This window comes from Amblyomma mixtum, chromosome 5 (genome assembly GCF_055824585.1).
Source record: "Amblyomma mixtum isolate Tamu chromosome 5, ASM5582458v1, whole genome shotgun sequence".
Lineage (NCBI taxonomy): Eukaryota > Metazoa > Arthropoda > Arachnida > Ixodida > Ixodidae > Amblyomma > Amblyomma mixtum.
Window position 1 is genome coordinate 186,538,146 of NC_143016.1, and position 22,426 is coordinate 186,560,571.

At 50.8% G+C, this 22,426-nt stretch overlaps 1 protein-coding gene across 1 annotated transcript in view; it reads right to left on the reverse strand.

Annotated features, from left to right (window-relative positions):
* Positions 1-10,636: 10,636 nt before the first annotated feature.
* Positions 10,637-22,426, reverse strand: part of LOC149345135 (glycogenin-1-like) — a 45,087-nt gene continuing 33,297 nt past the window's right edge. The window contains exons 6-8 of the mRNA XM_089546460.1: positions 20,227-20,271; positions 20,038-20,154; positions 10,637-10,977 (exon numbers count right to left, since the gene is read on the reverse strand). Coding sequence (XP_089402586.1) covers positions 10,762-10,977; positions 20,038-20,154; positions 20,227-20,271 — 378 coding nt within the window. The 3' untranslated portion in view covers positions 10,637-10,761. The remainder of the gene's footprint in view (positions 10,978-20,037; positions 20,155-20,226; positions 20,272-22,426) is intronic.

Consider the following 22,426-nt stretch of genomic DNA (forward strand, 5'->3'; position numbering starts at 1 on the left):
ACCCTTGAAAGGAAGCCACTGAGGGTGGGGATAAGGATAAGGGGGTTGCAGGTACAGGTGGGCCCTCGCGGTCGCGCTAGGTGGCCAGGAGCCTATGGGCCCTGGCGACCTCTGTGGTCCAGGTCACCATCCGGAGCTGAACCTCCGTCTGGGAGCTGTGCAGCACGGCCTCCCATCTTTCCTGGTCGTCGAGTCTCAGAAAAGGGGGAGTTGGAGTATTAGGGCAAGCCCTAAGTATGTGATAAACATCCGCCTTTGGGTGTTGGCATAATTTGCAGGACGGATGATAGTCCCCTGGGTGCATGAGGGAATACAGGTAAGGGTTCAGAAAAGTGTCTGTCTGAATCCGTCGCCAAACGACTTGCTCAGCCTTATTTAGCGATTTATGGGGAGGGGAGTAAACTAGTCGGGAACCCCGGTAGTGAAGCGTGACTTCATGGTACGTCATTAGGCGTTTCCTAGCACTGCGGAAGGAAGGGAGGCCGTCCACCGCCCGGTCGACGAGTCCTCGGGCGTGATTGTGTGCAGCCGTATTCCCCGGGTGTCCGCAATGCGCAGGAACCCAGATGAGTGTGATTAGTCGACTCGGTGGTACAACACTGTTCAGAACACGATGTGCTGGCGTGTGAACCCGTTGTTTGGCGAAATTTCGTATGGCTGATTTAGAATCCGAGAATATGTATTTGGCATTTGTTTGAGTAATGGCCAGGGCTATAGCTGCTTCTTCAGCCTCGACGGGATGTTGAACGCGATTGAGAGTAAGAGATGAGCAAGGATTATGATCGCGGTTAAGTACCGTGATTGCATAGACTGAGGTGGTCGAATATTCTGCAGCATCTACGTATGCGACTGCTCGATCCCTAGCATAATGTTGATGTAGGGCTGTTGCCCGAGATGTGCGACGATCTTTGTCATGCTCATTAAAACTTCCTGTTGGGCGAGTTGGTAGTTCATATTGAATTAGAAATATTATAGCGCAAACAAAGACACGGACAAAAAAGAGAGGAAACACACACACAAGCGCTTGTGTGTGTGTTTCCTCTCTTTTTTGTCCGTGTCTTTGTTTGCGCTATAATATTTCTAATTCAATTTGTCATGCTCAGGATGAGTGTTTCTAGGCAGAGGCGGAATATAAAGATTTTTTGCAAGGTCTAGAGAAATGTTATGCTGATCCGAAATTTGGTCGTCGAGGGTGATTTTGAGTCTTTTCTAGAAGATTCTGTCCGGTAGGTGTTCGAGATAGGCGATAGTATTGCCCCGTGAGGTGGGCTTCAATTAGTTCTGCCAGGGTGTTATGCACGCCTAGTTTGAGGAATTTGCTGGTGGGGGTTGAATTCGGGAGGTGAAGGGCAGCCTTATATATACCCCTGATCATTCTATCTATCTGCTCCTGCTCTGTCCGAGTGAGATACAGATAGGGGAGAGTATAAATGAGTTTGCTGATACAGAAGGCTTGAACGAGACGTCCCGTGTCTGCCTCCCTCATGCCTCGGTGTTTATTATTAATTCTACGAATGATCGCAGTCGTATTCTGGACAGTGCGGCGGAGTGCGGTGGTCGTGTTGAAGCCGTCATTCGTGATGAGCATACCCAAAACCCTAATGACGGGTTTAATTAGAATTGGAATGTCTTCAAGTTTGATAACAATTTGTGGCGGATCAGGATCCGGGTATCGGGGTCTGATTAGAAGGAGTTCTGATTTGGCAGGGGAACATGCCAGGCCTATACTTTGTGCATATTTTTGGACCGCGTCTGTTGCATTTTGTAATGTTTCCTCTATTTCACCGCAGTTTCCTGCGCTCGTCCAGACGGTGATATCATCCGCATAGATGGAGTGATAGAGGTGGGGGATTTTAGACAAGATTTGAGCAAGAGGGATGAGCGTGATGTTGAACAAAAATGGTGAGAGAACTGCACCTTGTGGCGTGCCACGGCTGCCTAGTGGGAAGGTAGGAGATGTGACTGATCCGATTTGGAACTCCGCGGTCCTGCCCGTAAGGAAAGCTGTCACATATGCATAGGTGCGCTCTCCCACGTGCAGGGAGCTCAAAGCTTGTAAAATGGCCGAATGTTGCACATTATCGAATGCTTTGGTTAAGTCTAAAGCAAGAAGTGCTTTGGTGAGGTGAGGAATCGAAGGATCAAGTATGTCTTCCTTGATCTGGAGCATGACATCCTGTGTTGAAAGGTGGGATCTGAAACCGAACATGGTATGGGGGTAGATGTTCTCTTCCATGTGTCGGATGAGACGGTTTAGGACAATATGCTCCATGAGCTTGCCCGCACATGAAGTGAGAGATATGGGCCGAAGATTTTGCAGGTCTAACGGTTTGCCTGGTTTAGGTATAAAGGTAATTCTGGCATGTTTCCACTGTTCTGGGAGCGTGCCAGCTTCCCAATGCTGATTCATGAATTCTGTGAAGGCCGCGACGGTTTTGCCATCCAGATTTCTCAGAGCCTTATTGGTGACTTGATCTGCACCTGGTGCTGAAGTGGTCCTGAGCTGCTGTAAAGCTGCCCAAACCTCTGCCTCGGCTATAGGGGCATCGAGTTGAGAGTTACAAGATCCCTCATATCGTACAGGGGTTAGTTGAGGGGTGTCTGGGAAGTATTTATCTCTAAGTATTTTAATAATTTCCTTACCCTGTTGTTGTGCGGAGTGAACTAAGCGTATAATTGCTTTGGAGGTCTCTGATCTAGGTGAGCTGGGATCTGATAGAAATCTGAGGAAATGCCATGTGTTCTTAAATTTGAGATTGCCGTCCAGTCTATTACAGATCTGAGACCATTGCTGAATGGTTAGCCAGGCAGCGTGTTCCGTAATTTCCTCTAGAATTTTGGCCAAGGTACGTTTAAGTTTCCGATTATGTTTTTGCCTCCGATTTTCCACCCCTTGATAGGCTTGCCACAGACGTTGTAGTCGGCTATCTACTTGATTCGACTCCTGAGTAGTTGCTGCTTCCTTGGTAAAAGCTTCAATTTCTTTGTTCAATTGGGTAACCCAGGAGGAGTAGTCCTCTATTTTTTGAGTGGCAGTGGACTCTCGCCTTTTCCTGAAAAGGTCCCAGTCCACTATGCGTTTAATCTTGACTGGCAGGGTGAGGTTTTTTGCGTAACACGTGAGTGAAAGAATAAAGTGATCACTTCCGAGGTTTTGGCCTGTATTTGTCGAGGTAACATGCTTTAGATGTTTTCCAATGGCTAGGTCTGGGCAGGTATTTCTGCTTACGCTGTTGCCTATTCTAGTTGCCTGATTGGGATCTGTATAGAGGGTCATGTGATTTTGGTGGATGAATGCCCAGAGATGTTTCCCTTTGGGTTGAATATATTTATATCCCCAGTCCGTGTGCGAGGCGTTAAAATCCCCGACAACAATTAGTGGTGAGTGCGCCGCGACAGAAAGGGCTTTTCGTAAGGCCCTGAGAAGCTGTGGATGTTTATCCTTCGGGTGGCTGTAGATATTCAGGACAAAGTATGTAGGTTGACCTCATTTGCGGGGGAGGATTTTAATGTACTGACAGTCATGGAGCACGTCTGTCATGTCATGAATGATGTAGGTGATGTTGCGATGAACGAATGTAGTGACACATTGGTGTGATGCATCAGAGGGGTGAATAGCTTGGTAGCCTGGTAACTTATGTGTTGTTAGGTTCCTGGATTGCTATAGTGTCTGGGATTTGAGAGACTTGCTGAATATGAAGAAGAAGATTATCTTCTTTATTTTTTAGGCCTCTGCAGTTCCTTTCCCAAATATGGAGGGAAGGATTTTGACGGGGGGTTGGCGTTGAAGAGGTAGCCATTGGGAGGAAGGGTTAGACGGGGGGCTGCTAAGTTTCTTGACAATATCATCAAGTACTTGCTCCAGGTGAGTAAATCGTTCAGCGATCTGAGTGAAGCCCAACTCGACTTTTTGTTCAGTGTTGTTGGCTTTTTCCTCGATCTCCCGAAGTTGTTGGATTCTTACTATTTGCGTTCCCTCATCAACCAGGGGACGTTTTTTACGAGGAGAGAGGTCTGACTGGTGAAAAGAGGTTTGCTCCTTTTTTTGAGACTTATCTGTAGGGTTGGATTCGTCTGTATTAGGAGGAGGTGAATTGTGGGTTGTGGAGGGGGCGGTAGGACTCGTCAGGGTATTTAATCGAGCGAGAATCTGCGCCATCTGCTGTTTAAGGATTCGATTCTCTTCCATTAGGTTCTGTACGATTTTTTGCTCTTGGGACTTTTGAGACTCTGATCGATCATGCGAAAGATGGGAGGCCCTGTCCACCCAGCTCACCTGTTTGGATGTTCCGGCCCTGGACGAGGCGCTGGAGTCTCCGCTTCTTGTTGGACTTTTGCTGGAGGATCTGGAACCCTTCAGCCTGGGGAATGAGTTGTACCTGGAGCGTGTGGTCGAGGCGCTGCCCTTGGAGCTTGATCTTGAAGGTCGGTCCTTGGCCCACGAGCATCCCGATGCTTTTCTGGTCGTGCGTTCGAAACGATGTCTGCATCTTGCGTCTCCCGTTCTGTGGTCGCCTCCACATATGATGCAGACTGGGGTGCAGACTTGCTCTGATGGATGCTGAACACCGCACCACTGACAATGATCCTGGACTGGCTTTGCGCACACGTCACGCCTGTGTCCAACTGTGCGACAGTTCGTGCAGGATTCAACTTTCGGACGGAAGGGGTAAACCGCATGCAGGACTCCGAAGTACCTGATGGATTGTGGCAGCCTGTCCGCCGCGAAGTGGATTAGAAGGGATGTTGACGTCTTTCCTAGAGAACATGCCTGCACTATGGGAAGGAGTGGATTTGCTCTTCTCAGTTCTTCAAAGATTTCCGTTGGAGACTCATTCCCGTAGGCCTTGTATATGATTCCCCGGATTGCAGTGTCAGAGGGGGCAATGTAGGTGGACACTGCCACCTTGAGTCCCTGCACAGTGATGGATTTTAGTTTGACGTACTGAAGAGCGCGTTCCTTGCTGGGTGTCGCCATTGTGAGAATGTTTTTGACTGGGTTATTGCGCACTAGGTCCTCTTCGGAAGCCGCGACTGGTACCGCGCTGCCGTTCAGTATGGCTGCTCGAAGCTCACGCTCTGAGAACGCCGTGACATCAAAACCGTCGCCCGTTGGCCTAAAGACAATCTTGTAGTCGTCGCGCGGCAAGGGAGGTAAAGGTCGTGAATTTTTGTAGCGAGGTGAAGCGGAAGGCAATTTCTCTTGTTTTTTAGCTGAACCACATGCCGCGTCTCCGGCTTGGGGTGTTGGCGTCTCTGCGTTGGCTGCTTGAGTTGAATTCGCTATGTGGGCTTGATTTTCTTTTCGAGAATGTCGATCTCGCACTGTGAGGACATGCTTCCAGTCGGGAGTTTGAACCTCGTGTGGCGAAATTGGCTCACCTTGCACGGTGTACTCCATGGCGAGAGATGTGGCAGATGCGAGCCAAGCCGCCGCCGTTGCTGCGGCGTTCGGCTGAACGCGGCCGCCGGCCGCCGTCCACGTTGGGTCTCGAACTTGCCAAACTGATGGTGAAGGCGACAAATACGGTGTCCAACGATGCGGAACAATCTTCTGGAAGTGTCGTGGTGCTGGAGTGCGATGTAAGCGGCAAACCTTTCTCAAAAAACGTGTAAAACACGGAGCCCATTCGGTGAGCGTCCCCTCCCGTTGGCCCCCTGGCGGGAAAAACATTCGTTCGCCCGCTTTTCCTAGGCCCTTGAGAGGAGTCGAGTACTGATGGTGCAAGTTCCGGTAAGGAGCAGATATACACTTTGAATGTTAAAAGAGGACAGGTGTCCTGATCCAGATCGGGAGGGTCTATGTCGGGAGCCCGGTTAGTGAGGCCGCGCTAGCCACTCAGCCACCGCGGCGGTCTAAACTCTGTTTTGAGGAAAGGAAAGGCGCATTCGTGGTTCACTTTGTCGGCGCACACTTTAACCGGGCAGTGAAAAAATTCAGGGGGCACTTTGGCTGTCTGAAGTGCGTAGAGGCGAAAGTGTTATCGCCCCACTTTGCCTCTGTGGCACTGAAGACATCACATCTGGATGACGTGATACATAGTTAATGACTAATTACTAAGGAATGATAAATTACCAATTGATTAATAATCACTGATTAATAACTGAATACCAATGAACCGCTAATTAATAACGGTGGGCAACCGTCATCCTTTTGTAGAGGAAGGCAGGAAGTGGGAGTGAAAGAAGGAAGAGAAAGAAGGGCCGTAATGAAGAAAATTGAAATTGCATTTGAGGAAAGGAAATTACGCAGTAACTGTCACATATCCCGGCGGACACCCGTCATCCGTTTGATGACGTCAGCTGCGCTCGTGGATGAGCCACCCCAGGCGCTGGATGTAACGCCGGACGGACGGGAGAATAAGCCATTAAAGGCTTTCGCCTTAAAATGCAAAAGCAACCCGCGTAGCGTAACGCGTTACGGCTGCTGTTGTACCGCCTAAATGGCTTATAACAAATCTACTATAATTTTCGGTGTAAAAAGTGAGGGGACTCAAGGGTGCTTGCTCGCTGTGAAGGCGAAAGCATTCGTGTGTCGTCGTGAGCAAATGTTAGACCTCGACGCAGGTTGCGCACTGAGAAACGAAATGGAGACGCGCCTCCGAACGCTGATTCCAGAAACGCTGAACCCACGAAGGTCCGAGTGAAACACTCGATTCGAGTATCCGCGCGAGCTAGCCTGCAACCGAGATGGATTCCATATGCAACGAGAAGTATCACACCTCCCGCAACGGCGTACGTCAAACGGTTGTCATAATTTTGATGCGAAAATTGGATTTTGGAGCGAAAAGCTCCACTTCTCGCATGCAAAGACGATGTTTAAATAACGCTTAGATTTGACCTCTAACTAGAGGCTCACCGCAGGTGTGGCAGGTGCGATGTCATACCACCTGATTTGTCGCAGCTGTTACCGCTCGTTCCGCCGTGGTGGTGGTGGTGATTTCTTTTATTACTCCCAAAACAGGGGTCCAGTCTAATGACCGGTTGCGCTGGCTTAGAGGAATTCGGCGGGGATCCCTTGGGATGTCGCGGCCTCCACCGCGCGCTGGATAAGCCGGCGTTGGTCTGCCGGCTCGGAAGTACGCAGGAGAGACTCCCACGTCTCTAGGGTGTTTGGGTTATTTGTGTTGTAATGTGTACAAGTCCACACCATGTGTATGAGAGTGGCTGGAGTTGAGCAGTGTTTGCACATGGGGTCTATCTGTTGCGGAAAGATCTTGCTGTATAAGAGGTATGGAAAACTGCCAGTTTGTAGTTTGCGTCATTGGACGGCCTCGCGTCTTGTTAGATCACGGTGTGCGGAAGGATAGAGACAATTTTCGAGCCGGTAGTGCTGTAGTATGTCCGTGTAAGTGGTGAGTAGAGAAGCGCGTGAGATATTAGTGTCAGAGGAAGCAGGGAGGCCGATCGTACACTCTTCTCGGCAGCTGAGATCTCGGACGAGAGTGTGCGCCTGTGCGTTTCCGCTGAGCGACTCGTGGGCTGGGGCCCAAAGAAGTAAGCGAGAGTTGGAAGAGGGTGCAGTAGAAAGGAGAATGTGTAACGCCTGACAAGAGATACGGCCAGCATTGTAGTTGCGGATAGCCTGTTGAGAATCACTGATGACGACTTTGGTATTAGGGTCAGAGCGGCTCTCACTCACACACGCTGGCCGAGCGGTACTCCAGCAAGTTGGGATCTCTCCGCGAGAGCGGCTCCAAGTTATGCTGAACTTACCCCGGAATATCGCCAAAATCTCCGCATCTCTCCCATTCCCAAACGGATGCACCCGGAACACCATGCCGAGAGACGGGCCGACCGTGCACGTCAATTCGAGAAACGCTTCAGCGGACGTCCGGACGTCACGTATACGGACGCCTCTTACCATCCCTCGAAGCCAGCGACGGTGGCGGTAGCTCTCGCCCCTCACCGCAGCTGGTACACAGCCTGCAGCATTCGCAATGCAGAAACAGTCACCGCAGCAGAGGAGGTTGCCATTGCGCTCGTTCCGCCGCTGCGTCGACCGCCGCTCCGACCGCTCGCTCTCGCCGGTTGGGTCACGCACCTTGTGATTCTCTCTTGCTGAATAACCGCTTATCTATTTTTTTCAGCCAGCGTCCGCTTCGACGGACGCGGTTGTTGCGACGTGCGTCTTTCCCCTCTTTTCTCTTTCCTCTTATCTTTCAACTCCCTCCTATCTGCACGTGGCAGCGGTGGTGGCTGGGCTTGAGCCAGTCAGCAGGCCCGTGCACTTTCCTATTCATCCTTCTCTCAGTCGCAACAACAACAACAGGGTATCTGTTACAGCCGCGTTACCGCTTCGGCGGACGCGGTTGTTGCGACGCGCGTCTGTTCTTTCAATCTTTACTCTAACCACTTTCAACTCTCCCCTGCCTGCACGTGGCAGTGATTGTTGCTCAGCCCGAGCCAGCGGGAAGGCTGTGCGCTTTCCCTTTCATCCTTCGAACAAAATTGAAGGGGCACTTTGTTGACCCAAAGTGCGGTGAGGCGAAAGCCTTAAGCGCGGTGTTGCTGCTTATGTCACTGACGCGTTGTTAAGATGTTAGGCTTCGCCTCTAAGAGTGAAACGCGACAGCGTCTTGCAACGCTGCCAGGGAGTCCACAAAACGCCATCGCCCGTTCGGTTGTACGCCTTGCTCGTCAGTAAATTGGTTTTTGAGGAAAGGAAATGTGTCTGTCTCTCATATCTTGGTGGACAAGCCTCGTCGCAACGGGAAGGGAGGAAGATGGAAGTGAACGAAGACATCGTATTCACTACACACGCCTTTGTTCATTTCAAACCAAGACCTACTGAACTACAGACCTGCACATATGGCACTGCTCCAGCGCGCATGTTGTAGTTCATGCCTTTTGCCGCTAGGAAAAGGCACCTACGGGAAGCGTGGCGCTACATTATACCTGTTGAACAAGATGGCCTCCTCCATTATTTTATTTCAAACAAGGCAGTTTCGTCGTTTGTCCACGTAATCATTAACATCCATTTATCTATGCTAGGCACGGTGGTGCTGACGAAAAGAAAGCGAATAAAAAGAAAGACGTCTTTTATACTCATCCAGAGCGAAAAAAGTCGTTATTGCGGATATTTTTATTGTTTATGGTAAGATAGCAGAAGAAGACGAAACAAATGTATTAAATAACTTGCTCAAATTGGCAAACGATGATGATGATGACAGCAGACGAACAGGTCAATCGAGCGCCCTCAACGGCCAATAAGCTAACGAAAGTTGGCGCACGCTGCTCCATAGGACCCCGCCAAATGTGCAGGTCTGTAGTTCAGTAGGTCTTGTTTCAAACCATCGAGCTGGCATGGCGGAGTGGTAGCGTGCTCGTCTCGCATTCCGGAGACCGGTGTTCGATTCCCGAGCTCAGCCAATTTCCTACCCGGTTTTATTTATTTATCTGGTTAATTAGGCTCATTAGTTAAGTAAGCAATTAACTAAACTTAGCCCAACTTGGAGCATTACTATAGAATCCCTTGAATTGGTTGCATGGTTACTAGCCAAAGTACAATTGGCCTCGTTTGAAATTCGCGCACTGTGACGTCACGACCGTTTCGACCAATTGAAAAGCGTGACATTTCTGTCGACAACTCCTGCTTACAACGATGAGGCATTAAAGGCTTCCACCTTAAAACAACGAGCACACCGCAGAGACATGTAGCGTGTGGTCACCGGGACGAGATTTTGAGCATTGGAGGCGGGCTGCTACTAGCGCTACCTACGACTAAGAGCGTCACGAAGCCGCGTTGGCTAGAGATAAGTCGCGGAAGCTGCTCGTGTAGTTGATGAAGCCGATGAAGAACGGGAGGTACGTCTGGAAAAGCAGCGGCACAGGCAACAACAGTATCTGAAGCGGGAAAGGACAGCGGATGCTGCCAACGTCTCTGCGTCAACATCGGCCACTCGTGGTTCCGTTGCCTTTCGCTCTGTATAACCTGGCTCAGCCGAACTGAAGCGTAGCAGTTTTTGAGGAAATTAAATGCCACAGTAACTGTTTCGCACATCTGGTGGGACACCTCAACCGCGCTTTAGAGGAATAGGTACTCTAGGAAGGCATACAATTGGAGGCGTATATGTCGTTGGTTCGAATCCCTGTCGCAAGCCAGTCTCCAACTTGTCTAGCGCTTGTAAGCTAGAGACAACGAGACAACATATGACACTACCCGTAGCGCTGTACTACAAACGGTTGCGTCACAATTTTAGTACGAATGTAGTTTGGAAGACTGGAAGAGGGCTAGTAAAGCTGTCGTCTTAATATGCGATACCATTTCGAAGTTTGCCCAGCCTCCAAAACTGCGAAGGGCGCCCAAGATTTTGGGAGTAGGCCCACCACAGAAATGAAGTAGGATGGAATAGCGCAGATTAGTGGGTGGATTGGGGGTGATTAGTGGATAAATTGCAGTGGATTACTGCAGAATAGTTGGGGGATTAAGGTGGAAGAGTGAGTCGCCTTAGTATAATCCTATGGAAGGTACTCGAAAACACCTATACCTCAGGTTTCCAAACGTGATGCCGCTGATGACGTCATGACGCTTCCGACCAATCGGGAATTTCGGGACGGAGAAGCCGGAAACTCGTCCCGAGACGACAGCCTAAATGCACGACATTAAGAGGACAAAGTTGACAAAGCCCAGACACGATGGACGATGAGCCGGTTTATTGCGCACAGCAGACTGGCTTCCCGGCACAGCGCCCCTTGTCACACCAATGGGCTAGAGAAGCGCGGTTGTCGGCTTGCTCGGGATGGAAGCTGCTCCACCCCTCAGAGGTCGGTGATGACGTCGTAGTAGGCGGACTCGGAAAGCGAGCCGTGCCTCTCGGTGCGTGCGTCGGCCTTGCTGCTCTTGCGCGGAGGCGAGCCTTTTATGGCGGCGTCCAGCATCCGTTGGATGTTGACGAAGGCATCCGCGCCCTGGTAGTCCACTTCGCCCCGCTCCCAAGCCTCGTAGCGGTCTTCTTCGGGGGGCCTTGCCGAGCCCTGCGTGCACAACGCCACAGAGAAGGTGCGGACCAGGAAGGATAAGCATGGAGAAAGAAGCCAAAAACTACATAACTTCTCGAAACAGCGCTGTATATATAGCTACTAATACGTCTGCTCTAAGAAGGCTGTAGCACAGCTTCCACTCTCACCGCTCCACCACGTTCCTCCGTGGCACCTGCGATTATGCAGTACGTACTATGCCCGCCGCTATGGAAGAGAGTGGCGCTGGTGAACACTGTCAAGGTTCGCTTACACGACACATAAAAACCCCCGAAAGCAGAAGATTGGACAGCTGGCGCCGTAGCTCAGCTGGTGGAGCACAGGACCCGAAATTCGGAGATAGTGGGTGCGGATCCCACCGCACCATGTGGTTCTTTTTTCTACTGCTTTTGTTAATCCGCCATTGATGAAAAAATTCAAATTTAAAAAAAGAGACAGAAGAGATCCCCTATGCTCCTTGGTTTTGGTGATTGTTGGCTTCCGTTATGTAAGCTCTGGTAAGACTCATACTGATTGCCTTTGATCAGTAATAAACGTTTGTTGTGCATAGTATTGAGCTTAAAGAAGGAAGAAATTGCTTTTCTCGTCCAGCCTATAAATGCCGATGGGTTGTTGTAATGTTCTTTCGAACCCATTTCCATTGATCACTCCACGAGGAAAAAAAACAAAAAAACTAAGCCTGTCTCGCCGTCGGAAGGTGTAAGCACTAAATGCACTGCAGGAAAGGTGCGCCGTAATCTGGGGCCGGTCACAGATAATGACGGCCGCACACGCGTCTTGGGGAATTTCCTCGTGAGCGAAGAAACCCTTTAGCTGATTGTGTTACTATCGCGCTGTTTACAGATTCTGCGCGAGATACAACCCTTATAGCAACTACCTCCATTCAAAGAATATCACGTGCCACTTCGGGACTGCCGATATCGAAAAAAGTCACATAGCAGAAAAAAGGCGCGTGACTTTATAAGGTATGCGTGCAGGTTATTCAAACCGTCCTTTCGCGCAATGCCTCCGTCGTCGCCTCATTGACTAAATGTGCGACATTCTTCTGTAAAGAACACGAAGATCTGGAAAATGAGTTAAGAGTGTGCCAACTCTCAGCCGATGGTTACCCGAGCTACTTCATAACGAATATTCAGGTACAAGCTGTGCATCAGACGACCACTGATCGTAGGATTTTCGCGCTCTAGTACTCATCCCATGCGTGCGTAGCATAAAGTCGAGAGTTGGACGAAAAGTCGTCTGGTTGGGGTAAATCATAATCACGTGAAATACTAGACGCCGACTAAAAAAATCTCTCCCTCTCCCGTAACCGAGAGTAGAGCAAGCATGAAATGTTTATGGGCATAACACATTGGTTGTTGATGGTACTAGCCAAAATCTAGAAATGGGTCGAGTGTTCAACACACACCGCACTCTTCTTGTTGCGTCGAAGCGATCGCTTGCAATAGTGCGGCCTTAGGTAGGCAGCCGCGAACCGTGGCGGCCTTGTAGGTTTTGGCAGCGGCCGCATAATCATGGCATTGTCGGCAGGGGCGAGCAGTCTTCTGCTGTGGCGTATCACTCGCAAAGCGATCGCTTTCCGCAAGACGCTTCCTATCTCTCCTTTCATCAGGCTCCATTGCTCGGCTTAAGCAGCTGTGACGGTGGCGGCATTGAAATGCAGGACGATGCAGAAGCGTATGCGGACACGATGAGACGCAGGCCTGAAAAGAATGTATCTGCAGCGCGTTCGAATACTCCGCGAGCGTGTATACATCTGCCTGCCAAAGGGGGAAACTTCATGAGCTGAAGGCCCAGAGGCCAGTCTTTTACATGCGTGAGTGTGGGACCGCGGCTCTCTCAGAGAGTCTCGTTAAATTTCGTACGGTGCCCGCATGCTCTCGTTTCAGTGCCCGGATGAGTGGAATTCAGTGCCCGGATGTTGGCTCTCGGTCTCGGCGTGACGTCACCACACTGCCGACAACGGGAGCTAAAAGCCTTTCATGCTTAAAACAAAAAAGAGGTGGTGGTGAAAACTTTATATGCAAGAGGGGAGTTTGGGACACATAGGTCCTTTTGCCCCCGCACGGCCCCACTGCACTCGAACGTTCATGTCCCGGAGGCTCATGACGCTGGCAGCCCGGCCTGCGGTGATGGCTTGCTTGGCCGGGTCCTCGGAGCGCAGTAGGATCTCCCAAGCCTCCCAAGTGGTAAAGTTCTCCACGCTCCAGGAAAAGGATATGGTCGAGAGTGGCTTTGGGGTGGTGGGAGAGGGTACAGGAGGGGTTACAGTGGACTTGGTGTTAGCGCGAGCGCATATAAGGGGAGGGTAAAGTGCGTGTTTGGAGCCGCCTCCAAAGCGCCTGATGATAATTGTCGAGAGAGGGATGAGGTGGAAGGTAGAGCCTACGCTCGGCTTTGCAGGCCTGCGTCATTTCACTGAATGAGTCAACGCGCACTCTCGCGAGAACCCCAGATCGGAGGCCGCCGGTGCCCGGTTGAGAGAACCTCGGGCTAAAGCGCTGGCAGCCTCGTTTCCAGGATCCCCGGAGTGGGCAGGCACCCATATCAACTCCACGTGGGTGAGGCAGTTCAGTATGCGAAATGCAGGGACGTGAGCTCTCCCGCGAGAAAAATTTAGTATGGCAGATTTAGAGTCGGATAGAATATATCGGGCCTCCGTGCGTGTGATGGCCAAGGCAATGGGGGCCTCTTCGGCCTCCTCCGAAGTGGCAGTAGTGGTTATGGGTGGCAATCGGTTGGAGGGAGGGGTGCATGATGGCTACAACCGCGTGCATCACGAACGAGACGTTTTGGCTACTGTGCGGGAGCCTTGTTCACAATGAAAATAGAAGCGTTGGCGCGAGCTTATGCATAGTTGAAAAGGGGGCGCAGTGAGTGTGCGTAAGCCGCTGTCAGATTTCCACAATTCCAGTTGAAGGTGTTACTATTGTTAGCTATTGTTTTAAATAACCCGTTGTGTATATATTCTGTACGTATTTGTAAACTGCTCACTGCCTTCTCTAATGCCCTAAAAGGGCCATGAAGGAACCTGAAATAAATAAATAAATAAATAAATACTGGTTGTTAGTATCGTCAAAGAGTCCATGTGAAGGCGAGAGAATTTCTTCTTTTAAGTTGCAAGAACGCGTGCTTTGCCCCAGTCGATATAATGCTGATTTGATAAGGAGTGCTCGGCGATCCTTCCACTGCTCGGACGTCCACTTTTTTGTTTCTGACGTTTTTTTTTAGGCTCCTGACAAAACTACCAGTTCCGCCAATGTAGGTGAAGTCGCTGCAGAGAATGCGGTAAAACACACCGGGGTATCTTTCTTTCGCTAGAGGGTTCCACACGTTCACCAAAGCATGTCGAAATTTCGTGGTCGAAACGCAGAATGCGTGCAACGCCTCGCTGATTCCGCGGGCGTAGGTAACAGCGGCACGTTTCGGGGGGGGGGGGGGGGGGGGGAAGACACGGGAGTTACACGTGCTGGTAGACACAGCTGAGCTTCGACTGATGCCACGAAATGTGTCGGGTAGCCGTTGCGTGGAAGTTCCTGCCACACCACGTTAGTCACGTTAGTCATTTCCCCGGTCGTCGGGACAACCATTTGAATAAGGTTGTAGCAACCGAACTCTTCAGTGTGGCGGGGTGGACTTATTTAGAGTTGAGGTGACGCCCGGTGTATGTAGATTTCCTATAGACGCTGAAAGATACTTTGCCCTTATCGCGCAGCACCAGTGAAACACTTTATCGTGTCTTTTCGAGGTCTGGCGCGCGGCACACGTGCCGTCTAACAAGCTGAGGAACCATGTAATGAACCTGAAATGCCGATTGCCAAATGAACACTTTCGAGGATTTATCGACAAGATACCTTGCCTGAACAGTAATCATACGTCGGTGCGACGGGAAAATTCTCTACTTGCATAAAGGATCGTCAGTGAGATGCGGAAGCCACATGCATGCCAATAATGAACTCTGTAGTGCCGGCGCCCACATTTCGCTGGCTGGCCTCTGGAAACCAGCGCTGCGCCCTCGCCGACGCTCAAAGCAGGCCCAGACTCTCTCGGACATGTCGCGGCGTGCAGCGTGAATCATACCGCCCCGCCGGCGCCGACACGGACCCTTCCTCCTCCCCTCCTCTCCGTCGGCGCGAACTCCTCCGACGCTCGCCGGCCGTCGCCTCTCGACCATTGGTCTAATTTGAACGGTGGCCAGTGCCGTGACCTGATTGTAGGATTTGAACTGCTGGCTGCCGCAACCGACAGCGGCGGCTTTAAAAACGGAGCCGCGCTGAGCCCGAGCAGCAGACGGGCAGCAGAAGAGCCATCACGCCGGAGCTACGTTCGACGCCGGGGGTGGTATTCTGCCGGTGTCGCCTTTTGCGACATGTCGCATATGGGCGGGGCCTAAAAAAGTGCTTACAGATGCTCGAAGAAACGGAAAAAGCCGCCGGAACTTTCGTCTGCGGTGCATTCATTCACTCCGAGAAGCGACAATTTACCACTGCTGATCCACTAGCAGCAGTAGTTTCGTATCTTTTATAGCAACAATATTTGCCATCACATGACGTCTAATGTTCAAAAAAAAATATTTGCAAATTTAATATAAACTCGCTTTACTTCAGTTAAGTCTATAAAACACCGCGAAAAAGTTCCAAATCTATTTTTCTTTCGTTCCGGACGGTTGTGCTAGGTTTCGGCTGCGTTTCGGGCAGTTGCCGACGGTAGCAGTGTAGCTGGAGGTCCCATTAGGCTTGCGCGCTCCAGAATCGAGAGCGTATCTAAAAAACTAGGCTGAATTGCAGCTTAAACTTTATCGTCGAAGCAAGGTAAGTCATAGCGAAAAGTAACAATACCAGTAGTTGCCGGTAAACATGCCGACCGGAATCGCAAGAACTGCTGAAATGGCTGAAGCGGGCGGCTCTCGCTTGAAAGGACGTCGCCATGTTTTCACGCTAAGGGCGCAAAAGCCGCAACTGCCGATTGCGTTCGTACGCTAACGGTAGCCCGTCGCCCGCCCGAATCGCTTCAGCGCATTCCGTTGTTCGACTAAACGTAGTAAATTGGGGCGACATCACTATGACGTAGCAGGAAGGCGGGTCCGTGCCGTCACGCCGCCGTCACCGCGGCTCGAGCCAATCAGCGAAGAGCGAATGCGACATGTCGCAAAAGGCGACACCGGGAGAATACCACCCCGGGGCCGCCCATTGTGCTAGCCCGTGGTGCTCTTGACCCTTGTATCATAGCCCTTGTACATACTGTACATAAAAGTCATTTGACTCACCGTCGCCTCGACCGTTTCCTGGCTCGGACACCCAGACCCAACAGTGGTGGGAGCGGTGGGATGCCCCAAAGTCCCAACAGCTCGTGGGCGATGCGCACGACATTGGCCACCGGATTAACCGGGCAACGCACCAAAGAAAGGAACCCGAAAACGTGCCTTCTGCTGGAATTCTTAATCATCCAGACCACGTAAGAAACTTTAAACAATAAAGGCCCCATACCAAGCATGTATACGACTGATAATTACTTCATATTCTTCGCATATAAGATCGCTTGCGCTCCTATTCTGCTTACTGGGAAGGAAAATCCTGTACGGCTTCGGAAACCTGTTTTTGCTTACGCGTCAGCCTAAGCCTCCCGCCCCCTGATAGTGTTGGGAAAGTTGTTGTGAGCGAAAAATACAGATTGGTCGAAAACTTGGCTACGTCACATATTAGAAACAGAAAAATGATGATTACAAGATCACAACATGACTCAAATGTCGACATGTAAGCACTTCCTTTCATTTTCTTCATTACGATCTTCCTTTCTCTTTCTTCTTTCACTCCTACTTCCTCCCTTCCTCTACAAACGAATGACGGGTCTCCATCGAGATATGTGAGACAGTTACTGCGTAATTTCCTCTCCTCAAAGTGGTAAATTGGTTTTTGAGGAAAGGAAATGGCGCAGTATCTGTCTTGCTTATATCGGCGGACACCTGAACCATGCCGTAAGGGAAGAGCGGAAGGTAAGAGTGAAAGAAGAAAGAGAGAGAGAGTTAATTTCGACCACCTGGGGATCTTTAACGTGCACTGACATCGCACAGCACACGGGCGCCTCTTGCGTTTCGTCTCCATCGAAACGCGGCAGCCGCGGTCGGGTTCGAATTCAGGTACTACAGCTTAGCAGCCGAGCGCCTTAACCACTGAGCCACCAGGGCGGGTACTTCTTAAGGCCAAATACATTCTGGGGCTTCTGCTGCAGAGTTTCGTGCACTTTTTCCTCCGCAATTTACTCAGCTTTATATTCATAAATACCTGGTCGTCCTCATATCAGTCCTGGCGCAGCAACAGCGGTTAAGCAATTTTCCACTGCCCTGAGATGGTAGGTGCGGTCACAGATGGAGGCTATGCAATCCAGGATTTTCTTCCCGAGCAACCTCCCGCGGCAACTATCTGCCACCTGGGCGGCTACTAATGTGGCCCTGGTGGTCACCCTAGTCCGGCCCATTTTTCGCTCACACCGCTGACGACAATACCGGATTTTGTGCGGAACGGGAGTTTCAACGCTATCCTGTTAGGATAGGTTAGCCATGTTACTCTGTGGAACATTGACACATCAGAAGGATAGCTGAGAAGACGAGGAGGATGACCTCTACCGCTTACAGGAGCTTCTGCGCGCAATCGGCGAAAGCGGATGTCTGTAGCATTTGCACTCAGTGTTTCCCGTGAACTGTACTGAGAAAGCACTCATACGCTCACCAACACCGACTAAGACTCCAACCACTGCAGATACGTTCACCGTATGTACGTACAATCTTGCGCCGTTGCCTAGCAACTCGAATTACTACCGGAGCTTCGAGTAAGCTGGAGTAAGTTCGGAGGTGGTGGTGGTGGAAAACATTTATGTACAGGTATAATACAGGAGGTTATGCATGAGCTGACCCAGAGGGGGCCAGCCCTTACAAATACTAGGTGGAGGTCCCTAGTTCGGGACACCAGTGGCATCGGCCGCCGCCCAGGCTCGCGCGACCAAGGCCCGTTGGGCCTGCTGGTCAGAGCAGCCGAGCAGGGTCGCCTCCCAGTCCTCCCGGGTTGGGTTGGGGTTAGGGGGGATAGCAGGGTTGGAGGGGCAGGCCCACACCATGTGGTAGATGTCCGAAGACTTCTCCGCACAGTGCGGACAGCTGCCCGAGAAAGAAGGGTCGAAGTGTTTCAGAGCTGCCGGGCAAAGCAAAGTATTAGTATGCAGGCGGAGCAGAAGCCGCTCCTCCGCCTTTGACAGACCTTTACACGGGCGGGGATAAAGACCATGGCCAGATTGATAGAGTAAAACGATGTCTTTGAAGGTGTAAGCTGGAATAAATTCGAGTACCTGATCGTCAGGGTCGGAGGGGAATGTCCGGTGAGAGAGCGCGCGGGCGGCGGCGTCAGCTGCCTCATTTCCCTCAAGGCCCATGTGAGCGGGAGCCCAAACGATACGCCGGTGCGCGGGGTCACCGGTGTAGACGCTGTTTTGAAGAATGCGGTAGGCTAGATACGGTACCCAGCCCTGCTCGACGTTCCGACATGCCCCTCGCGAGTCGGAAATAATTGTTTTTGAATTGGAATCAGATGAGGAGCGTCGCGCCAGCTGCGCGAGAGGTTTCTCGGGAAGAGCAACATGCGTCGCACAATCCACACCGGTAGCTGTGATAGAAACAGCCACCTGCCAGTGCATTGAAGTATAAATTCGGGCTAGTTAATGCTTTTGATGCACTGACTGCGACATATTACCAGCGCTGAAAAACATACAAAGGACCGCGAGCAGAACCACACAGGACAGACGCTAGACTTCAGAAGAACGGAAGATTGGGCGAGTTGGTGTTCCATGGCGAAAGTACATATAAACAGCGCTAAACGACAGGACTAGAAGAGGAGTAGACAAACACGGCGCTGAACTTACAACTGAAAAAATTGAAAAAATTTTTTCCTTCCAATAAATTCAGTTGTAAGTTCAGCGCCGTATTTGTCTACTCCTCTTCTAGTCCTGTCGTTTAGCGCTGTTTATATGTACTTTCGCTAGACTTCAACCTTGAGTTGAAGTCTAGCGTCTGTTTTGTGTTTCTGCATACATGGGCAGTAACCCAGTAAGGATATCACGTCTTGGCGAGCCCGGCGGCGTTCTACAGTTCTCTTCCTTTCAGTCGGAACAACAAGGCATCGCGCCGAACGGGAGGTGGCGTTCCTCCCTTCCTTTACGGCGCGTTTAGGGTGTCCACCGAGATGACAGAGAATTATTGCGCCATTTTCTTTCCTCAAAAAGCCGGTAGCCACGCGTCACCTGTAGACGCGGCGCACTGCGTTCCTTCAGTTGGAGGCGCTGCGCGCTTTCGCAACCTACCAGGCTTAACGAAAGCTAAGCCCCCGTCAATTTTTTTCCTTCCCTTATCACTGAGTAGCCGGGCCACTTGCTGATATTTAAGAATAGCATGACGAGCGCCGAGGATCACTGCCGTGTCACAGATGGAAGAATAACTGCGGGAACAGGAGGCGGAGGGATACAAACGGCAGCACTGACTGTTATTCGGGGTAAAAGAAACCACCCGGACAGCGCATTTCTACACGGTTTGCTTCATGCCACGCTGTCCCACCTCAAACTGCGGTGCTGCCAGCCCGTAAGAGCGCTCTCTCCCCCACCAATACAAAAAGTCGCCGTGCTCTTTTGTCCCCTGCATAGCTAGGCTGCGCCCGACCTGCGCCCGACTGTTGCCAAACGCTATACAAAGTTTCAACGCGCCTTTGCATCCATGCGCAAGATCTGCAGCATTTCCTTTCGTGAGCCCATGCTTTCATGAGCTTCAAACCTTGCTGGACAGCCTGAGGTTGCGGCTATGGCGCTGGAGAGCTGTACAGCTCTGTCTTCGTGATCACTCAAGAGACGCGTGACAGCTCAGTAACTTGTAAAGTAGCTGCAGGAGACCAGCCTACTGTGGTAGAAATAGCAGCTCCTGCTTACACTGCGAGACGCAGATAAAGCAGTTGCCGACAGAATTGTTCCAAGGTTAGCAATGGCCGAGTCCCATCGCCACTACCACCGATAAGCGCTCATCACCTGGAAGATGTTGGCGATGGAGGTGTCGCTGAGGATGTTCAGCAGACAGCCGACGCTCTGGTTTCGAGTGCGCACCGACGCCTTGGAACTCGCAGCCGTCTCGTCGGTGGACGGGTCCTGCACGAGGCAGACGAGCAACCGTGAGACAAGTGCTGCTGTAGCCGTCTCGTCCTTGCGAGCAGAACTTACAGTCCTCGAGGAGCGCGATCCGGAGGTCACTGGGCTCGTTCCTGTCTGGAGATGAGGAAAACGAAACAATTATACTATTATTTCTAACGACACGAGCAACAAACGCGCTTGGGCGGAGGTTGTTGCTGGGAAAGGAATGTTCTTCAAATCCTTTTTAGAGCGCAGCTCTTTGGCGTCCGTTCCTGGGTTTCGCGTCGTCGTCGGCGTCGGCGTCGGCCTCGTAACCAGCTCCGCCCCCAATGTCACGCTTTTCAATTGGTCGAAATGCTCGTGACGTCACAGTGCGCGAATTTCAAATGGGGCCAATTGTACTTTGGCTAGTAACCATGCAACCAATCAAAGGGATCGTAGAGTGATGCTGCAACTAAGTTGGACTGAGTTTAGTTAATTGCTTAATTAATCAATTAGCCTAATTGATATATAGGAGAATGAAGAGGTCAGAAGAAAATAAAAGAAAGACGCGCGCCGCAGCAACAACAGCGTCCGCGGAAGGAGACGCTGCTGAAAAAAAACATAAGTACGAAGCCGCGTTCCCTCCACCACCACGCAATTCCCCACTCAGTAAGACGTTGCTCGTTTCATATACGTTGTGTCGAACATCCTAGACAGTTCCAACACTTGACAGGTTAATGACAGAACACGATGGATAGAAATAAAAGAATATAAATATGAAATAGCCTAATTAACCTTTCTAGTTAGACCGCATAAATCAATAAAACCGAGAACGAAATTGGTCCAGTTGGGGAATCGAACCAGGGTCTCCGGAGTGCGATACGAGCACGCTAGCCACTCCGTAATGCCAGCTGAATGGTTTGGAATGAACAAAGGCGCGTCTAGCTAATACGGCGTCTTCGTTCACTCCCATCTTCCCCCTTTCCCTTACGGCGAGGTGCAGGTGTCCACCCAGATATGCGAGAGAGATACATTTCCTTTCCTCAAAAAATAAATTTACCGTCCAGCAAGGCGTACAGCCGAATTGGCGATGGCGTTCTGTGGACTCCCTGGCAGCGTTGCAAGACGCTGTCGCGTTCCACTCTTACAGGCGAAGCTTAACATGTTAACCACACATCAGTAACACACGCAGACAGCCAATGGACGCGTCATTCGCTGGCAGCACTTGATTCATCATTCACAACCACATTCTTAACGTACGCTCCCTTGCCGCACATGCCAAGGACGTACACCACGATCACATTCTGCGCCATTCCTCTGTACTTTGCTTTGCTGAAACCTGGATGAATCCCGAAGAGCCTCTCGAAATCATAGATTTCCTATACTGCTGTGGTGCTCGCAGAGACCACAACAGAGCGGCGTGAGTCGCTATCTACTTGCGCACAGGTCTCTCTGCAATACCAGTCGAAATGTTTGGCACGTCACATGAAGTTGGCGAACTGTGCGCCGCAAAGTTGCCCAACGGCTTGCTGGTAGTAGCTGCCTACTTCGCCCCTACCGCACTCACGAAAGACGTCGTGCACTTCCTGCAACTCGCATTAACCGTCCATCGATCCACACCGATGTTAGTAGTGGGGGACTTTAATGTTGACATAAAGACAAACAGCAATTTCTTAACACTTATGCGGGAGAACATCCCGTTCCTCTCGCTCGTAACGCGTCCCACGGCTGTGACAACCTCGCGAGGCACTTGTATAGATCTCGTCTTTGAGAATCAAGCATTTGTGTACCAAGTCGAACATATATCAGTCTATTTCTCCGACCACAAGGCTTCCTTCATGACTGTCAAGAACTATTAGTGGAGTCTTTGTTAAAGGAATACGTGTCAAAAATAAAAAAAAAATTCTGTGATAGCGCATACATGTGTTGCTCCATTTCTTTGCCTCAATCTATCGAAAAGGTGAAACAGCTTATTTGCTGCGCTCAAATTTCGCATTAGGAAGTAACGTAATCGTCGGTAATTTTTTTTGACACCTATCAACTTCTTTGTCTGCACGTGACAGTGGTAGCGGCCAGTCTGAGCCAGCCGCATAATGCCAGTGCATATCCCTCTATCTTCTATCAATAGGAGCAGCACCGTCAGCTGGCGTTGGCGCAAACGTCGCGCTTCCGTACTGGCACCTAAAGGCATGGGTTCGAGTCCCACTCAAATTGATACCTTTCTGCTTGTGTTTTATTTGCTCGAGCCTTCTCTTGGTGTGAGCGGAGAGACAGGCGAACAAAGATCTACGGACAGAGGAAGGTGAAA